The 19418-nt window shown below is 39.7% G+C and overlaps 1 protein-coding gene across 1 annotated transcript in view; it reads right to left on the bottom strand.

The window, feature by feature from the left end:
- LOC144768429 (protein-glutamine gamma-glutamyltransferase E-like) overlaps nucleotides 1–19418 on the bottom strand; it is a 382753-nt gene that overhangs the window by 160546 nt on the left and 202789 nt on the right. Inside the window, exons 9-10 of the mRNA XM_078652075.1 lie at nucleotides 7475–7717; nucleotides 4166–4489 (exon numbers count right to left, since the gene is read on the bottom strand). Coding sequence (XP_078508201.1) covers nucleotides 4166–4489; nucleotides 7475–7717 — 567 coding nt within the window. The remainder of the gene's footprint in view (nucleotides 1–4165; nucleotides 4490–7474; nucleotides 7718–19418) is intronic.

Genomic DNA, 19418 nt, shown 5'->3' with positions numbered 1-19418 from the left:
CATAGCCTGTCTGTTATCTTCTGAATATTGGAATTTTTCACCTGACTACGGTATCCACATACCGACTACTTCCCCCTCTTTTTGCTTCTTTGCAGTCCGATTTTGAATTCAATAATTCAATGTCGTATTTTGAATGATTAACATTTGCCTTGCTGCAGTTTTGAGAAATTATAGTCCCAACTGGACGCAGACAAATATGTCCTGCGCATGCCTGGGAGAGCAGTGGCACCCTGGTCCCCGCCCGTCATTTTCCTCGTTAAATTAGAGTTTCCACCCGACGCAGCTAAACTTGCATTGCGCATGCGTGGGTAACTAGTGCTATCCCGACCGCTGACTGACTCCAGACGGCACCCGACAATCGAATAGCCCCGGTGAGTCCCGCTTTCGATAGGCGTTTCTTTTCTAGTTCTAATCTCCGAGATTCAGTCACTAAACCCACCGCATTGCTTAACTTTCAGCGGGGACATCAAATTCTTCTTCACATTGGACTTGTGACAACAATTAAAAGAAACTTCCCTCTACTACCCGCGGCCCCGGGACCTGCCGGTAAGACTCCAAAACTCCGTCTTTAGTACGCCAGTTCCCCTCCCTTACACCTCTCGGGATACTAATCATGTGCCCTGCCCACCAGGTTCCTCGGCAGCGACCCACACACCCTCCTCCATCAAGGACACGTTTTTTTCCCCCCGGCAAGGTAAAATTCCCTGGCTAGTTGTTAAGAACCAATGAAGAGCTGCCTTTGAGATCACTTTATTGATTTATCTTTTATATTATTTTTCTTTCTTTCTTTCTTTTTCTTTTTTCTTGATTGTCCAGAAAGACTGCAGGATTCTCCTGCAAGAAATTCTGTTCCTCGGATTCACACGTTGTGGTAAGCTGGGTGTCCTTGAGGTGTTGTAGTGCTCTCCAGTGTCCCCAATCCATAAAACTTTTACATGGGTTTCTATTCCTTTTTTCCAGAATTACTTGGCCCTGATGAGAATCCCCAAGAGTGGTGGGATTCGAAACGCATAGGTGTATATATGATCTGCTAATGTTATCCTGATGTTTCATTTGCATGACATTAGGATTTTTTCATGATATGCTTATCTTTGTCAAAATTCTGTAAAATAATTGATTGAATTTATTTGTTATTTGGTGTATTGGTTTGCCAAAAGTTTTATTTTTTGAAGGTTTGTAAATTGTTTAGTAGATCTACGACTTCCCACACTGGTCCTTTGAATTCCCCAGGTTGTGTGAAGCCCTTCTGTATGAATGTGTGAATGTTAGTAGGATGACTGTGATATGTATGAGTAGTGATTATATGATGGTTTGATGGTGATTTTATCCTGTTTCGTGTCCTTTTTTCTTTATTTGCATTAATTCATGAACGACATGATGTACTAAGGTTCATCTAATATGTCCTGCAATTTAATTTGATGAATAAATAGATATTTAATAGCATTCCCCAGTCTGGAATAGGAGTCTTGATATGGAAGACATTAAGTCATATAAGTGGTTACATCAGTATTGGCGCTTCTCTCTTGTTGTTTGGTGAAGAAGGCAGAGGGCTGCCGAAATGCATTCGCCATTGTGTAAATAAAAGAAGGCTTCCTACCGTTTCCTCCAGGGTCTCTGTCTCTTTTCCTTGGAAGGAGTTTGTGTGGATCAATGGCAGCGTCACCCAGAGACGCTTTTCAGAGACCCCCACCTCGTTTTGGGCACCGGCTTCCCTGGGACCTGAACTGTTGCAGTTCGCTTTCTTTCGCCAGCGTTTGTTGGAAAGGTCAGACGCCCGCCACCAACACCGGGGAGAAAGAAACCAGTTTTGGGATTATTAATCCCATGCCGGGCAGAGCACATTGTGGGTCAGCCCCTGCTCTACAGACTCTCTGGATAACGTGGCTGAGGTGGTCTTGGGGGACCGGAGGAAGCATTCGGCAATTTGCACACCAAAGCAGGAGATTCCATCCTAGTGTTCTGTGGGGCGCATGCTGTTCCCTGCCCCCCCCGTAATGACAATTTGGCATTCCGTGTCTCGCTCCTGCACCGCAGTTCCCAGACTTCATCACTCTGCATTCTGGGATATGAAGTCCTGCTCTACACTCGGGACTTCACACAGGTGCGGGAATTGATTACAGGGGGTGGAGCTGGCTTGCAATTGCAAGTGTTTAAGAGGAGGGACTTACCAGCAGCTGGTGACTACACTTACAGGACGCTTTGGGCGCTGAAGAAGGCAGAGGGCTGCCGAAATGCATTCGCCATTGTGTAAATAAAAGAAGGCTTCCTACCGTTTCCTCCAGGGTCTCTGTCAATTTTCCTTGGAAGGAGTTTGTGTGGATTTATATATATATATTCACAAAAAACATAACATATATAAACAATTCAATAACAAAATATAAGTAATTCCACCAATATATAAAATAGTAATGAATTAGAACCCCAGAAACACGCATTTACGGAAAATAGTATTAACATAAAAAATAAAAAGATTATATATTAAATAGAAAAAAATAGAAAAAATAATACTATACATTTTATTTCACCAATGTTAGGGTAAGTGTTGGACTGCAAAAACAATAGATTATTCCCACTCTACTTTAAGAAACAGCAGGGAAAGTGTTGTACTTCAGAAGGGTTATATTTAGTATGCCCACTCCAGGTTATTCAACAGTAGGGAAAGTGTTGGATTTTGGAGAGTTGAAATGTACTATTCCCACTCCAGTCTAAGGAATAGTTGGGAAAGTTTTGGGTTGGAGTGGTTCGATTTGGTATACTTACACCAGTCTAAGCAAACCCAGAGAATGTGTTTTACTTCAAAAGGATTATATATATATGACTGGTTCTAATAATTTAGAAAAGCAAAATGCACACTTAGGGCCTAATTATGAGTTTGGCGGTCTGAGGACAGCAAAACTCACGGTGGAGAGTTGGTGGCAGTTCAGCCACAGCCGCATTGGCAGTCCAACTGCCAGATTACAGAGCATTACGGGAGTGTGGCGGGGCTGAACCAACCGATCCTGCATCGCCAAAACTCGTAATCAGACTCTTAACATAAACATTATTAAGTAAGTAATAATGAAAAGAGATAGAGATACATGTTTTGATATATGAAAAATAATTTATATTTATAACAAGTTGATGGTTGTGTTGTGTTAGTGGTTTTTGTAAATAATTTTTCAAAACATGCATAAAGATTTGTGTTTTTTGAGTAGTAGAAGTGTCACATATGCATGGGGGGTCATTTATAGGCCCTTTTAGTATTTAATGTTTAATGAAAAACATTATTTTACAATTCCCCTTGAGGAGATTTCGTTTACCCGACAGAACTGTTTGTCGCTCATAACTGCATACTCAGGTTCTGTGGGACACAGGGTAACCCTATTATGTTTAATGGTAGGGATTACAATGTCCCTTTCCACCTGCCCTTTCATGGTGGTTCGCCCGCCTTTAAAAGGCAGGTGGAAGTGACTTTGGAGGTCCCTCGCGGGCCCCCCTTTTCCCCTGCCCCTCCGCTATGGGCCCTGGTGCCCCCCTAAACATCCCTGCACCATGTGACAGGCACCGCAGCACAAGCCACAATAGAAAATATACACTTTTGCATTGTAATAAGGGCTCGGGACCGCCGACCTCTTGTCGGGCAGTCCCTCTTCCGACAAGGAGTCAGGCAGTCCCTCTTCGGCTACGGTCCTGGTGGGACGAGAGTTCGATTGGCATTGTAAGAATTCCCTATTTTTTTTAGAACTATGTTACTGAAAATGCTGTTGCAAACTATTTATCAAAAGAAACAATATGCTTGATAAGGATGTTCTATACCATGAAATGTTTGACTCACAACATCGTTTCCCTATATTTCTGTTTTACAATATTTTGTTCAAACACACTTTCGACTGGATGTAGGTACCTACTGCATTCATTGAAGATCTATTTGCTAACATTGCTATCTAGTGCTTCTTTTATTTTTCATTGTCGTACATTGCACTACTGCTGTTGTTCTCTGTTAACTGTGACTCTCCTCTTTGCCTAATGTGCATTATATTTCCCATGTCCTGTAGTGTTCTCGGGCAAGGTTTGTTGCTCTAACATCTCAGGAGCCTCTCTTTTACCTGTGTCATTTATAATGTGTGCAAATCTTGGTTGGTGAGGAGAAATATGTTTTTTTTTTATTTATTCAGTTGATATTTACCTTCTTTGGGGTCGAGAGGAACTTCTTTTGAATCTTTCCAGATAACATGTGCCCTCAGGCCGTGATGCAAGACAGAGGAAGAACTAACGTGCACTTTTACTAGCATGGCTTTTGAAGTAAGATTTGAGAGATTCAATGTCACTTCAACATCTTGGCCTTGCATGGGATGGCCAGTCAGTGTGAACTCCCCAGAGAGCTGAGGATCCCTTGAGGGGATTTCAGAAGCTCTGGTCATGATGATGGTTCTGCGGTTAGCTGCCATTGGCCCTCCATCAAACAGCTTCCTGGTAGCTTTATTGAACACGTCCCTTTCTTCCTTCGTGCCTGTTGAAGAACATATTGTGAAATTGGCAAATTTCCTTAGAACCATGTTAATAGAAATATAATGCAGTACAAGGCAATAAAATATGACTGTGTATACACTATAGAGCAGCTTTGCCCTAACTTTCTGCCTCTAGAGAGAGTGGGTGGCGTGCTACCACGCGGTGACCAAGGCCAATCCACCAAAGGAATGGCAGCATCATAATATAGGCGGACTTTTGCTGAACACCAGAGAATAAAGAAAGGGGGAAAACCTTAGCTGTGAATATTTATAATGAGATTTTTTCCTCAGTGTTATGAAGATGGATTTTCCATCAAGGCAGAGATTACTTTTCATGCTTAATTAGATGCAGTTCATCACACTCTGTTTGGCATTTCTTTGTAGGACCACAGATTTGGGCTGCTTTGGTGTATTCTTATACATGTAAGCATACAAGAAAGGGGAGGAACTAGAGGATGGAAGGGAGGTGATATGCTTACATTAAATACTATTTATCTTTCATTACAGATAGGCTAGAAGGATGTCTGCAAAGAAGGTGATATTGCAAAGGACTGGAAAGAGGAAGGATGAGACAGAGGAATGACCACTACTGACAAGTGATCGTTTATGTTTAAATATTGTTTATTAGGTGAAATATTTGTGACCAATACACTGATTGCAAGTCCATGACATCCATGTTGTGAATCATTGGGACACTTCACACACCCCTTAACACTTGTAGCAGTCTCATTCTCATGCAACCAGATCAGTATTCAAAGTTGTATGAAATTGAGGCAGTGAGACGATTTTTCCCTGCACAAATTATTAGAGAAAATGAAATGGTGATCGGGAAAATGTGTGGATTTCGGATGCAGTAAAGCCGCGTGTTATTTCCCATTCTGATCCATCAAACTAAGAATCCAGCATCAAAATTACTCAGTAAAAAAGACAATGTACATTAATAATTGGAAAATAACTGCCAACAGTGGATTCTTCTTTGTGTAAAAATGTATCCCCGATTTTTCTTTCTAAAAAATTCTCAATAAGGACCTTACCTCATAGTATCTGATGAAAATGTGTCCCACAATGTGCATTTTTATATTTTAAAGACTTGTGCCATAATATGTATGTGCATATTTTATAAACCTAGGCACCAACAAAATATTTTGACTCTATATTAGCCCTTTTTGGTGGGGATTGTTTGTTTTGTTATAGCATGTGTTGGTTATGTGAAATGTATGACCAACATTTACTTTTTATTCAACCACAGCTACATTTTTGATTAAACTCAATGTCTCTGAAAAAAAATCTGAAAAAACTTTATTAGTATGGCTTTGACTGCTAATGTATCTCCTTTCAGAATACATACAAGTTAAAAATTATAATGGTAATCCTATAAAAACAAGGGGGCATATTAGCAAGAAACTCATTAAAATTATCGCCGTTTTAGCAGCAGGAAACTGCCGCTAAAACGGCGATAATGGGTTTGCTAATATGCGTTACATAATTCCAAAAGAAGCCCAGGTTAGATATCCTGCACATCTAACCTGGGCTTCTATTGGAATTCATTCCAATAGAATCATCACCACCGAACCGAGGCATCAATCCTCTGCCGTGTTTTCTGGCACCATCTCGCCGTCATATTCGATAGAAGCCTGACTATTCACAGAAGGCACATTGATTGCCGATCGTTGTACTGCAAAAATTATCTACCGTGACAGACATCCGGTCTTTACTGAAAAAATACTACTGCCTAAATTGAAGGTTCGTATTAAGGCGGAAACAAGCTCCTTTGTCTTTATGGGGGAATAATTCAAGTGCTAATGCACTTTTGAATGATCTAAACGACGTTACATTATGTATATCGAAACGGAGAGATTGTCGCATGACCCTTAGGGAATTTTAGGATATGTTACGGTCTATGCCACTCTATACAGCAAAGGAAGGACTCGACTAGCCTTCTTTGTGAACACTAGTATTTCAGGCCTAAACCTTTCACAATTGCTTTACTGTTAATATCAAATTGCTGATTCTGCGCATAGTGATACAAATCGTGTGATCGTCATCAAATAACTTGAATGTGTGCCTCCTGAAGAAGGCGTTTTTTCTACGCCGAAACGTGCGTCGAGTTCATTTCGCCACTGCCCTTGAACACCAACGACAACTGTAGAAAAATTCATTTTTCTCAGTGTGTTCCTGTTTTATGATTAACTTTGTGTATAAATTGTATGGATTTTTTAATTACTGTATGTCCATCATATAGTTTCTGATGCCCAATATTCTATATGATTTTTAATTATGTTTATTAAAACTATGGTTGTTTTTACATGTTTTTATTCTTTCTTTCGCTGTCATTTTAAGTCACTTGTTTTTCAATACCTTAACTGCCTAGGAATTTATACTCACACAAGAATGAAGTAACATACATTGTCTTCTTGAGATTCAAAGCAGGATGGTTGTCATTCCTTACATGAAACGTTGCCATACAAAATAAAACACTGTCCATCTCTCTTTAAGTCAGAAGGTAAACCACATCTCTACCACTCTAGGTTCTCCTTAAAAAACTATCAGCACTGTTATGACTGAATCAAACCCACGTGGATTTAGAAATGGGAAGTGTCCTAAAATCTGAACTAGGAATCCATTTTTTCCTGTAATAGAATGCCTCATGCTCAAGCTGGTGTTCTGATATTGTTTTGTTTATAGACCTGGTAAAAGGTCTTTCTTGATTGAGTGGAAGAGTGGAATAGTGGGTGAGGAATTCTTGCCTTGTGTCCCCAAGTCTCCGCATCAACCACGATGTATTTTATTCATCCCCACAAGCTTCCATTTGTCACCATGTTCCTCATCACTGGAGGGTCATGGATGCTCATTATGTGCAATACATTCTACCATAATACTTTCAATATTTGTCAATGGTTAAACATTGACATATGCGTGAGTCACTACTATTGCAAAAAAGGTGAACGTGTTTATTGATCCATGGGAAGCATATAAAAGGGCCTTACCTTCTGGGTATTTATAACTACTTATGATGTCTAAAGGTTCAGACCCACCAATGGACTTGGTGGTGATCATTTTGCCAACTTTTCCGGTATTATTGTTGACTTTCTTCTTTGTTCCATCACTGTACACAATCCAAATGGAGACATCTGCATTTACTGCTGCATACATGAACGGCGTATCATAATCCAGGTCCACATCACCTTCTTTGATGGCGTGCACTGAGGTGGGGCCGCAGCGATATATCCCTGTAGTAGAAAGACAAGTCAGAGCAATCCTTCTTTTTTTAAAGGGGTTCTTTATCACAGTTGTGAGCCAGCTGGGGCACATGTTCAAGCATGTGGCAAGAAATTGGCATCATATTGAAAAAATGGTCTCTTATTGTGTTATTTCAATCCTTAATATATTGGACCTATTAAAGTATAATACTTTGTGTCTGTACCTGATACAAAATATGTGAAGTGTCCTGTGAAGCAAAGTGTAGTATCGCTGTGTTAGAGGTTTGCAAATTTTGTTTGGAAATGAAACTAAGAAGCTTTTTAGCACATTGGCGATTTTGGACATTGTGCTAATCGGGTCTTGTCTAAAAGCAACAGAATAAATATAGCCTTGCTGATCTTTGAGATCTGCAAGACACTTACCAACAACTTGGGCCAAGGTAGTATACACTGTGCCCAAGTGTGGAAATCTTTTGAGGTGGCACGCAACTTTCTGGAGAAAGTCTCCACTTTACTGCACCAAGAGCATGATTGTGGGACTTTTAAACTTTACACTTTCAAACCAGTCTCTTCAATCAAAAATGACATTGTTAGACATCTCCAATCCTTTATCCTAAGCACTTTGAAATATTTGTTGCACCCAACCTTCTTCTCTCATCTAATGTAATGCACTTTGAATCAGCAATCAAATGATTTTACAGTACTCAAAACGGTCTCCATACTTCCAATATCACTACACTAAAAGAGAAGGAATATACAGTAAGTGGGATGAAAAGGGTCTCTAGAAGGGGCATGTCCAAATAAGCAAAACTAGGAATCCTTAACAAGTAGTCATTAAGGCCATGGCCAAACCCGAGGTATTTGTTTGATATAGTATGCCATCTGACCAACATGTGGGTGCAACTATGTGGGTTTTCTGATTGCGTATTCTAAACATACCACACAACAATGAACACATACATAAAAAAATCCATTTCAATGACTTTTTAATCAGATTTCTTTAAACGTTGGTTAATGATTATCAGCAATGACCCATATATGAATAATTAAAAACGAAAATGTCTCAATTGTAAAAACATAAAATGTTTCACAAATTCTAAAACTATCAAATCGTGAATTACACGTCAACGGTCTGCCAGAAGGGGAGTATTTTTGTGAGCATCTCATTCACACCCATTCGCCTCTTCATATCACTTTCCTCTCCAATCTAGCCCTCCTTCTTAGTCAACTATGCCCTTTTTCTTTTCATATCTGGCTTTCTCAAGTTCCTTCATCAGTGTCTAACACTTAATCTATTTATTGTTTCTTGCTGTAAGCACTTCTTTTCATTTTCTTTTCGCATTATCAGTATATCAACAGCTGCATATCTGCTTCGTGCATTTTCCAATTGGTACATATGTGGACCCCTCACTGTGCACTCTACAAAGAGCTCAACGATTGGATGAGCAAGTAACCTGAAAAGCCTCATCTCTAAAGTGCTCACTTGTGCCCCATCATGCACATTCATTCACAACCTAAATTCACTCAGATGCTTAAAGGGACCCGATTCACATTATGGCTTACATGTTGCATGACAATGCAACAGAAACACTACATCTTGGAAAATAAAATACTGTTAGGGAGTAGGGATACATGTACCATGCAACAGGAAGTAAAATGTTAACAGGAACAGCAGCGCCTACTGGGACTACCTTAAGGGTCCTTCTCTAATTGGAGAGCAAATATCACTGTTTTCATTTCTAAAGTTAGGGACACGACTTTAAGGCCTCGTTGCGATCTGTATCAATGTGTGTTTGTTATTACTGCGAGTGCTGAGTCACGGTAGAAACCGCCTCACTAAAGCAATGCGCTCTGCTGAACCTTGGCATTCCTGTCTTTTATAAGCCCCAGATCTATCTGTGTTCCCCGCATAACAATGGTTTGACAACATTTCTATTGACCTCCAAATTTTCAATGCATATTTTCTGGCCTAACCTTGCATGATCATTTACCACCCTTTAGTACAATTGACAGCTGCTGTTATTCCACATTCTCTATTTTCACTTAATTCTCAGGCGATTTATTTTGGTTCTTCTAATGCTGTTCCAGTCAATGCAGTACAAGTATTCGATAGGCAACGACTTCTCTCACTCAAACTTCATAAAACAACTCACATCATAGCAACTAGATCTCTTCGTTACTGATGATGCTGTTGATGATATTGATGTTCTAGTGTACACTAGTCTGAACACTGAACATGTTCTATGAATGCAAGAGTGGATGGAAAAACAAACAGATAGGTGAATGGAGGGATGGATGGTTGATGAAAGGGTGGTTATCTAAACTGACTGATGGATATACAGCACATGTACAGTGCATTGTACATATGCATCTATAGCTGTATGAATATCACCACTTCGCAGGCCAGATGGACACGTAGGACCATGAAGGATCACTAATATCAGAAAAGATGTGTCTTACAGAAACTACTGATGTAAGATTTCGACAGGAATGCCGCGTTCTACTGGGTTTGAGTGCTAAGTGAGAATAACCCTTCACTCAGAGTTTAAGAGAGTGGATGAATGAATCTGCAATTTTTTCCTGCTGGAGCAAAATGCCATTGAGGGTTGACTAATGCTTAGGCATAATGGTCATACCTATTGAATAGGTAAAGACATTTAAGTTGGATCCAAACTTTAACTTTCGACCAACTCATCTAATAGGTGATGTCTGGTCCCTTTTGCACAATCCAGCCACAGTCAGTACACTGGGCTGCTTAACACATAGGGTCATATTTATGAGAGGTGTTTGAGAATGGGTTATTGGTAAGGGTAAATTTGCACCTACAACTAGCAATAGGGCCACCCATGAAAGATACAGGTCCATACAAGGTCTCCATTCATTAGCCCCTGGCTCAACACTTGGTAGCTGGCTGCGAGCAGGCAGGCTTACTTAACAGATATGTAAAGCATTTATATGCACCAACACATTAAATAAGTGAGACACACACAATAAGAATCTCACAGCAGTTTATAAAAATCGGAAATATTTTTACCTTTAAAATATATCAAAATGACAAACATCCAATGCACGAAACCGGAGATATGATTTTTTTAAATTAACCACTTTATAGTGCTTATCAACATATGGCCCCACCTGGGATATCTGATTGCTCATGTTCGGGACAAAGTCAAAGTTTGACACACACTGCGATGGAGTCCTGGTTGGATACACTAGGTGGGAGATCCTGGTCAAAATGTTATCTTCACACTTTTTCTTGAGGATTTTCTTGCGACGGAGAGCAAGGCACTTCATCAGGTTGGATTCACAGAGGGTTTGCTGGTTTGGTTCAGCAGGAGTTCCCTGTGAACTCCTGGAAATCTTGGGCCCTGGAGTTTTCAGCAGGACAAACCTGAAATCCAGGCTGGGTAGCGGTTGAAGGTAATCGGCTTGACTCTCAACTTCGGAATCTGAATCGACATAGTTTCCAAAAGTTCCTCCAAACTTCTGGAACTTCTTCCTGAAGTTCCTCTTGAGGGTTCAGTGTTCAAAACATGAATCCAAAGCTCTAGAAGCTCTGAAAAGGTCATTGGAAATCCGGACTTCAATTCCCACAATGCACCTGGCCAAATCCTTAAAAATCCAGAGGTAGCACTCCAGACTAAGTACTTCTTGTGGTAGATGGTGCAGGAAAGCTCTGTTAACCTTTTGTTTTCGGCAAGGAAATGTCCTCAGGGCTGTAATTCCAAGTGTGTAACAGGAACAGTTTTTCAGAGAGCAGTCCTGTGTGGTGCAGATCAGGGATCCAGCAGGGAAATCCTTCTTCTTGTAGTTTCAGGAAGCAAATTCAAATTCAGAACTAGAACTGACTTGCTCTGCAACTCTCACATATTGATTCAATAATCTTAGGCAAAAATCAGGGGGACAAGCATGCCCAGTGGGATGCAGGGTGCCAATTAACAGAATCCTACAAAGTGTTGCATATTCTTGCCCCATAAAGCATTATCCTTTAAAATTCAAGATGGAGATGTTCTCTTCTTTGGAGTAAGAGCTGGCTAAACTAACCCACTGGGGTAGCTCATTTCCATTAAAACTCCCCCTTGAGCTCCTGCAAATTCCATTCCCGGGCCTGTCATTTGGCTTGGGTTATAGCAAGAGGGGTGGTAGGCCTGTCATTCCTTGCTATCCTGCTCTCTCTTTGAAGCCCAGTTCGAAATATCCAGCTCCCTTTCTGACCCCTCCTGTGTAGCTCCTGATCTCTCTCTATCAGATAACCTCCGCTCTGTGTGACCACTTATCACCTCATCATAGCACCCTGGCTAAGCCTGTTAAGGCTGACCAATCAGGAGAGACTACTAGAAGGCTGGATTTTGGCTCACATAAAAGAAAGTTTGATGACTTCTTTTCTGTACAAATTATGATGAATTTAACAGTGGCAAGTTGTTGGATTTATCAGTGCACATCAAGTCTTTCAATCACATTTTAGCTCCTTCCTAGCGATATTTATGATTTAATAACATATTCCAATGTTAGCCTATTGAGCTACTAATTACAGTGGGGGAAACAAAATTGACTGGTTTTCCCTCCCAAGGGCTTATAAAACACCTTGTATAATGTCCCTTCTTATAGTTACAAGGCACCCCACCCCTTTGGCACCTAGGGGAGACCTTAGTAGTGACTATATTTAAAAAGAAGGTAGATTAACACTTTGGAAGTACCTGTACCACCAAAGTTGAATTTGCATGTCATTTACTTTTGAAGATAGTCTGCAAAGCAAGTCTGCCTTTTAAAAGGACATTAGGCACACAGCAGTGCACACTCCAGAGCAGGAAATCCACTGGGCCTCTATACCCCATGCCCTATTATACACTAGGGATGTGTGGGTAGTTTGAATCCCCCCTGTCCCATTATATACTAGGGACTTATGGGGTCTGTAATTTCTTATTTTAATTACACATAATTACCAAATACCCTTTTCATCAGAGCACTGGCCCTGGGCCTGGATAGCAGAGCAAAGGGCACAAAACACCAGTATCAGTCAAAAAATGGGGGTGAATAGGCAAAAAGGAAGACTTTCTCTCATGAGCCTTGCATAAATAGTGCACCACGCCATCTAGTACATGTGTGACTCTAGCCTCTAACTCTACGTGGTATTGAATAGCTTCAAAATTCTGAAGTAAGGCAACGCAGCACAGCGCAAACTGCTGTGTTGCCTTACTCTGCACTAGGGAGGTGTTCCATGGGCTTTGCGTGGGTGTTCCCAAGCAGCTCCAATGATTTCGACGCAATCCGAGATTTAAAAGGACTTGCAATTCTGGAAATGCGACAAAATCTTACGACTCCCCAGGTAAGGCGTAACGAGGATAAATATCTTTACTTTCCCTCGTTCTTTACTCTTCCAAATTGTCCTGCATTTTGCAGCACATATTGAAAGAGAAAAAAAGCCTCTCAGCATTGTTTCTGTGCAGTGCGCCTCTTCCTGCGCAAAATAAATTCGGTCAAAACAGCGCCATTGCTAAGGGAAAAGACAAGGATGCACCATGGATTGGCGAGGACAAAGGATCACTCACAGATGTTGTTGATAAAGCAGAGAGATGGAGTAGAATGTGGAGTGATGGTGATGGGGCTAAACACAATTGTTTCTGTATTCTTATAAACTAATATTGCAAGCCATACACCCTCAGATCTATTTGGATATCAACAGTGCAGAAGTGGTATTAAATCAATTGTTGAAAGGATACAGAAAAGGTCACGTCTAGACCTAAATTCAGGAGGGTTGGTGGGGAAGAGCCTCTGGTCTCCAACAACTCAATATATTGAGATTAGAGAAAAGAAACGCAGAAGAACGATGTAAAATAGAATGATAACAAAGCTAAATCAATCAAGGACAGCCCCAGCAACTCCATTTTGTGATGGTCTTGTTGAACTGAGTGATCCATTGTTGTAAACACCATCTAGGAGTGCCATATGTTCAGTAAAGCCATATGGTCAAGACTAAATTAATTAATGAAATCTAATATGACTGATTTTGTCCAACAACAGCACAGAAACTAATATTCATCTAATATGTAATAATATCCGAGGTGATGCTTGTGCTCTATTTTCAGAATTTCCCCGAATGTTTTTAACAGGCCTGTGAGAACCGAAACGGCTCTATAATTAATAGATTTTTGGAGAGGCAGGAGAGTTTATTCTAAAGTGGTTTTGCAATTGTCTGTTTCAAAGTGCATTAAAGACTGGATATTATGATTAAAAAAAGTTGTGGAAAAAGCGAAATGGCTCAACTTAGTGCATTAAGAGTAAAGAAAGCAAATTTTAATGATTTTATCAACAGTCACTGATGAAAAAAGAAACATAGGGGGTAATTTTGTTGTTAAAGGTAGGTAAACAAGCATTCGCAATTCAATCTGTCTCGCCTTTGGGACCTTACATGTATTTAGCTATACAGCACATTAGCCTGGGTGCTGAAACATTTACTGTTCTTTAACATGGAGAGAAATATTGCCTTTCAGTGGGAAACGGTATAGTCCAAAACTTTGTTTTTAATTCATATCACTGAAAATACAAGATTTGAAAAATATATTATTGTCTACAGGTGCTCATAGAAGACAATTTCTATGGACTGGAATTTAGAGAATGTGAAAGTGATTCTGGTATTTTACTCACCTCTGCTGTTCGTTTTCTATCAAGAAAGTTAAATAGAGGCAGTTGCCAGAAAAAATAACGGCATAAAGCGATTCTGGTATTTTACTGCCCTCTGCTGGTCGTTTTCTATCAAGTTAAATAGAGGCAGTTGAACAGAAAAATAAGTCCCTATACGGAAGCAGACAATTCCTAGCGATGATCTCCAGAGCCCACAAAGTACATACACATATATGTATATACTTAAGTATATAAAAGAGGTCTCGAATGCTCGACCTGAAAATAAAAAGGGCAGTCCAAGACGGACCTCACATTAGAAATAATGCTGGGTTTGGTGATTACCCTTATATAATCACTGAATACCTTATTGTAAAAACTTGAGAGAGTAGGAATTCAGAGAATGTGCAACAGAATAATTTGTTAGGTTGGTGTAATTCACAATAAAGGAAGTTGTACAAAGTGTTAATGTCTATAATTTAACTGTAATTAACACTATAATTGTGTTTTGCTAGTAAATTACTTTGACCTCTGGTAGGTCTTGTAATGTTTGATGTGAGTATAACAAACTGGTTTGTCATCACCGTGCTATGTTTCCACCAGCATGCCTTTTATTTTAGTCACTTGAATTCACACGCACACAAACAGCTGAGTAAGTTTCTCTTCTGGGTTTAAAGTTAGGCAGTTACTCTAACACATTGGCTTAAACAATTTCAAAGTGCTCAATCAAATGATCTTCTGCAGGTTGAGTTGAAATGTTATTCGTATTTTGACTGAAAGGTTCCAAGATGTTTTTGGACAAGTGTCCGTTCTTTTTTTCCAATAAATCAGGACAAACGTGACAATAAAACATGTATGAGAAGGCAAATTATTTAAAGTGATAGCGAATGATAAGACCATATTTAGGGTGAAAGAGATTTCTCCGTAAACATAATTCTTTCCCTTAATAAAGGAGTCCTGCTCCTTGCACTGCGGCAGTTTAACTCTAACCCTTAACCAAAGTAAAGAGGGCAGGTGGAAAGCCAAGACATCTCGTTTATCATTGTGGTTCACTGTATTAATCAGTACTTTGTTCGGAAATAACAGGTTGTACATAACATTGCAACAACATACATTCTTTTAAGTCCATTGCTAATTGGAACTAATTGCCACTTACTCCAACTAGTAAGGACATGTGTTTGCAAAAGGTATTTAATTAGTACCGAGATTATTTGCTCTTCTCTATGAAGCATCAAAAAGTGCGAACAGTTTCTGCCAATGTCTCTCTTGTCTATAAACATTTAGCCTGGAAAATAATTACAGCAAGGACATGGGACATGACATCAACATTAAGAAAAATGTAAAATATTTTTGAAACTATAAAGTCTTACATATTGTTTGCCTAGCCTTTCCCACTGACCATTTACATAATTTACAAAGCAAATGTATGATTTCATAAGTCGTTTATTTTTTTAAAGTTAATTTTGTGGCCTTTGACCTTTCTGAATCCATAAATATAAGTGATTAAAGGCTGACTAGTAAGACAGCTCAGTGGGTTGACGTGCATACTGCAGAGAACCCTGTCCAGCCTACACATCACAACGCCTATTTACAAACTGCATTTTTAAAGGATTAGAATATATTGTTCACTTACTCCAAAATACTTTTCTTATATTTACATTGGACTGTCCTTTAGCAGTAAACGTGGGAGAGATGAGGGAAGAGAGGATGGAAAATGGGAAATAATTACTAATAAATGTGAGGCGTTTTGGGAGTACTAAGAAAGGGTTAAGGTAGGGCCATGGATGGGTTGGTTATCTTTCTATCTATCTATCTATCTATCTATCTATCTATCTATCTATCTATCTATCTATCTATCTATCTATGTCCAGCCGACACATTACAATGCCTATTTACAAACTGTATTTTGAAGGATGTTTAGAAGTATTTGAATATATTGTTCATTTACTCCAAAATACTTTTCTCATATTTACATTGGGCGGTCTTTTAGTAGTAAACGTGGGAGAGAGGCTGGGAATTGGGAAATATTTACTAATAAATGTGCAGAGTTTTGTGAGTACTAAGGATGGGTTAAGGTAGGGCAAGGATGGGTTATCTATCTATCTATCTATCTATCTATCTATCTATCTATCTATCTATATATCTATCTATGTATATATATATATAGAAAGAAAGAAGGGGTGACCTTTGAAACGCGTCGAGTGAAACATTATTGAATAAACGCGCTTTATTTGAAGCAAGTGGCCTGGACATTGCTTTTGTTCGTGGAAACAGAAATCAATTTGTCGGATATGTATATATATATATATATATATATATATGTGAAGGACATCAAACCTGAGCTTCAATTGGAATTCCATAGAGCATATTATCAAGCCCAATATCACGGTTTTAGCTGCAGATTTCTGACAATTTTATCGCCTGTCTTGAAAATATGCCCCATTGTTTTTAAAGTTGATTTTAGTGCGTGCTGTTTGGTTTTACTAAAGTCAGTTCAGTCAGTCAGTTAAAACAGTTTTATTCGATAAATTAATATCATAAAAAGACACGGGTACATTTATATTCATGTAGAGTAAACAACAACAATTTTACATTTACATTTTTTTAAAACATTTAAAAGAAAAATCATCAAGATGAGGGAAGGCAAGTTATCAGTTTCAATTTAACAATACAATAATACCATAAATCTAAAATGGACATCTAATTCAATCAAAGTCAGGCTGAAATAATTGGGGCACATATACTCTTATTCTTAATCCGCACACCAGCTACTAAGAAATTAGCGACGTAAAATATAATGCGGGGACTACTTAACAATTGTAAATACAGGAGGGCTGGCCTTACCTGTAAAAACCCCGCCTCCCTCAAAATGGGCAACAAGAACTTCTTCCTGATGTCTGAGTAGTACTCGCAGAACATAGTAAAATGTAAAGTGTCTTGTGCAGAAAAGTTATCACATTTACAAGGGTTAGAATTTTCTGGAGTGCCCCAGATAGGAAAACAGCCCAATGTCAAATGAATTAAATTGAAACGAAATCTGGTTAACAGGTGCCGGTGAAAGGGACGGTTCACCAGGGTAAGATAGGGCTCGAGTCCAGGGGAACTAACTAAAGCATAGTTCACTCTAACAGTGGGTTTCCTCATTTCCAACTCCTCCCTCTCTAGAGACAACAGATTCAGCAATGCATTTTTAGTCTGTCTGACATCTTCTCTTGTTATGCTCTCGGGGAGGAGAAAAGCTCAGGTCGCCCTATTTTAGAAAATGTTGATTTAATGTACGCCAGCCATGGGATCCTGCTGGCACTTAAAATGCCGCTTCACAGCTGAAGGACTCGAATTACACTTCAGTCCGGTTTTTGACATAAGCTTTAAAGTTTAAATTAAATTACAAGAACTTCGCTCTGCATTATAACTCAAAATTAGTGTAATATTTGGTGTTACTAAACATTGGAAAGCTAGAGTGTTGTTTTCCCAAACGAATTGAGTTGCCCCGTTACAATGTCTGCAAATGTTTTTTAAATCTGCTGTTAAAAAATAGTGCATCATGTATATTTTAAAGTATAAAAAGAAAAACCAACATGGCGCACATCAGATGGAAGAAGGCAGTTTTACTGCCGAAAACGCGTCTCTCTGATGGTTCTGTGCCCTGTGTGACCCGACTTAATAAACAGTATGCATGACCATGACAATCGAGTGCCGGTCCCCTCTCTTATTATGCAGTATTGGGGAGATTTTCTTGATATTTCCAGCTCTTGCGGTGGCGCTGTTTTCCGGGCACCACCAGTGATCAGGCAACACACCAGTATACCGCATATTTTTGTTATGGATATATATATATATATATATATATATATATATATATATGCAAAAAAGAAGCAGAGAATTCTCGGTAGTTCTCAAGTTTAGGTGGAAAGCAGCTCCAGAATATAGCACTCTCTACACCGGCGAAACTCTAGATCTTCTCACCTCAAATGTCTGCTTTTCTATCAAACTCTTTAAGCATAGAATTAGCACAGTGCTATCCACGCCGAGCTAAAAATGGACAAAGTCTTTTGCCATTTCTACAGCAAAGTTTTTAAGCATAGGACTAGCACAGTGCTGTCCTTGCCGAGCTGTAAAATGACAAAAGCCATTTATCACACCAGGCACAGTATTACTGCTTTGAATTAGTAAAATACCAACAAAGCCAACCTGAAATGAGTAAAAGCAACCTCTGACACAGTGTTTTGCTCCAATTAGAGCTCTGTAGAGAGGTATAGCCTTGTCCATACACAAGGGAGCAGCCAGTATAAGTCAAAGAAATACCCTTTCAGGCATAGAGTGACAAAAAAAGTATCCAAAAAAGAATCAGAGAACTCTGGGTAGTTCTCAAGTTTAGGTGGAAAGCAGCTCCTGTATAGAGCACTCACATATTCACTTAAAAAAACAAAGATAACAAGGATGTTATAGTTAGGGTTAGATTTCACGTTTTCACTCATAGAATACCAGTGAACTTTAGCCGTTATAGTTAGCTGAGCTAACTATAACTCGCACCCTCGCAATGCCCTGCTTACGACCTCACTTATGACATGATCATTGACATCACTGATGATGTTGCTGATGACAACTCAAATGACATCACTGATGACAGGGACGTCATCAGTCATCAAGGCCTTTTTTTAATTATTATTTTTAAATAAAGGAAGGGGGGTGCGTGGCCCCCCCTTTCCTGGGCCATTTTTGTTGCACCTCTTCCTTATGCCAATTTTGGCCCTGGGTACCACATCCCCCGGGGTTTGCCCTTTAGTTTATAATTTTTTTTTTACTTGGGTGGAGGGCCATGCGGCCCTCCTCCCGAGGATGATTTTGGCCCCAGGGACCCCATATCCTGGGGCAGGCCCTATATATTTTTTAAAACCAAGGGGAGTTGGCCGCTTGACCTTCTTTTCCAAGCCGATTTTGGCCCTAGGGACCCCAAACCCTAGTGCCAGGCCTATTTATTTATTTTTAAAAGGGGAGAGGGACCCACGCTGTCTCCCCCGGGCCCATATTGGCCCCAGGACCCCAACCTCTGGGGCCTGGCCACTAAGTTGGGCACCGCGGGGTAGCCTGAGGGCCCTCACATTCCCTGCCG

This window comes from Lissotriton helveticus, chromosome 7 (assembly GCF_964261635.1).
Source record: "Lissotriton helveticus chromosome 7, aLisHel1.1, whole genome shotgun sequence".
Lineage (NCBI taxonomy): Eukaryota > Metazoa > Chordata > Amphibia > Caudata > Salamandridae > Lissotriton > Lissotriton helveticus.
The sequence above is the reverse complement of the archived record's forward strand: the minus strand, read 5'-3'. Positions and strand labels throughout refer to the sequence as shown.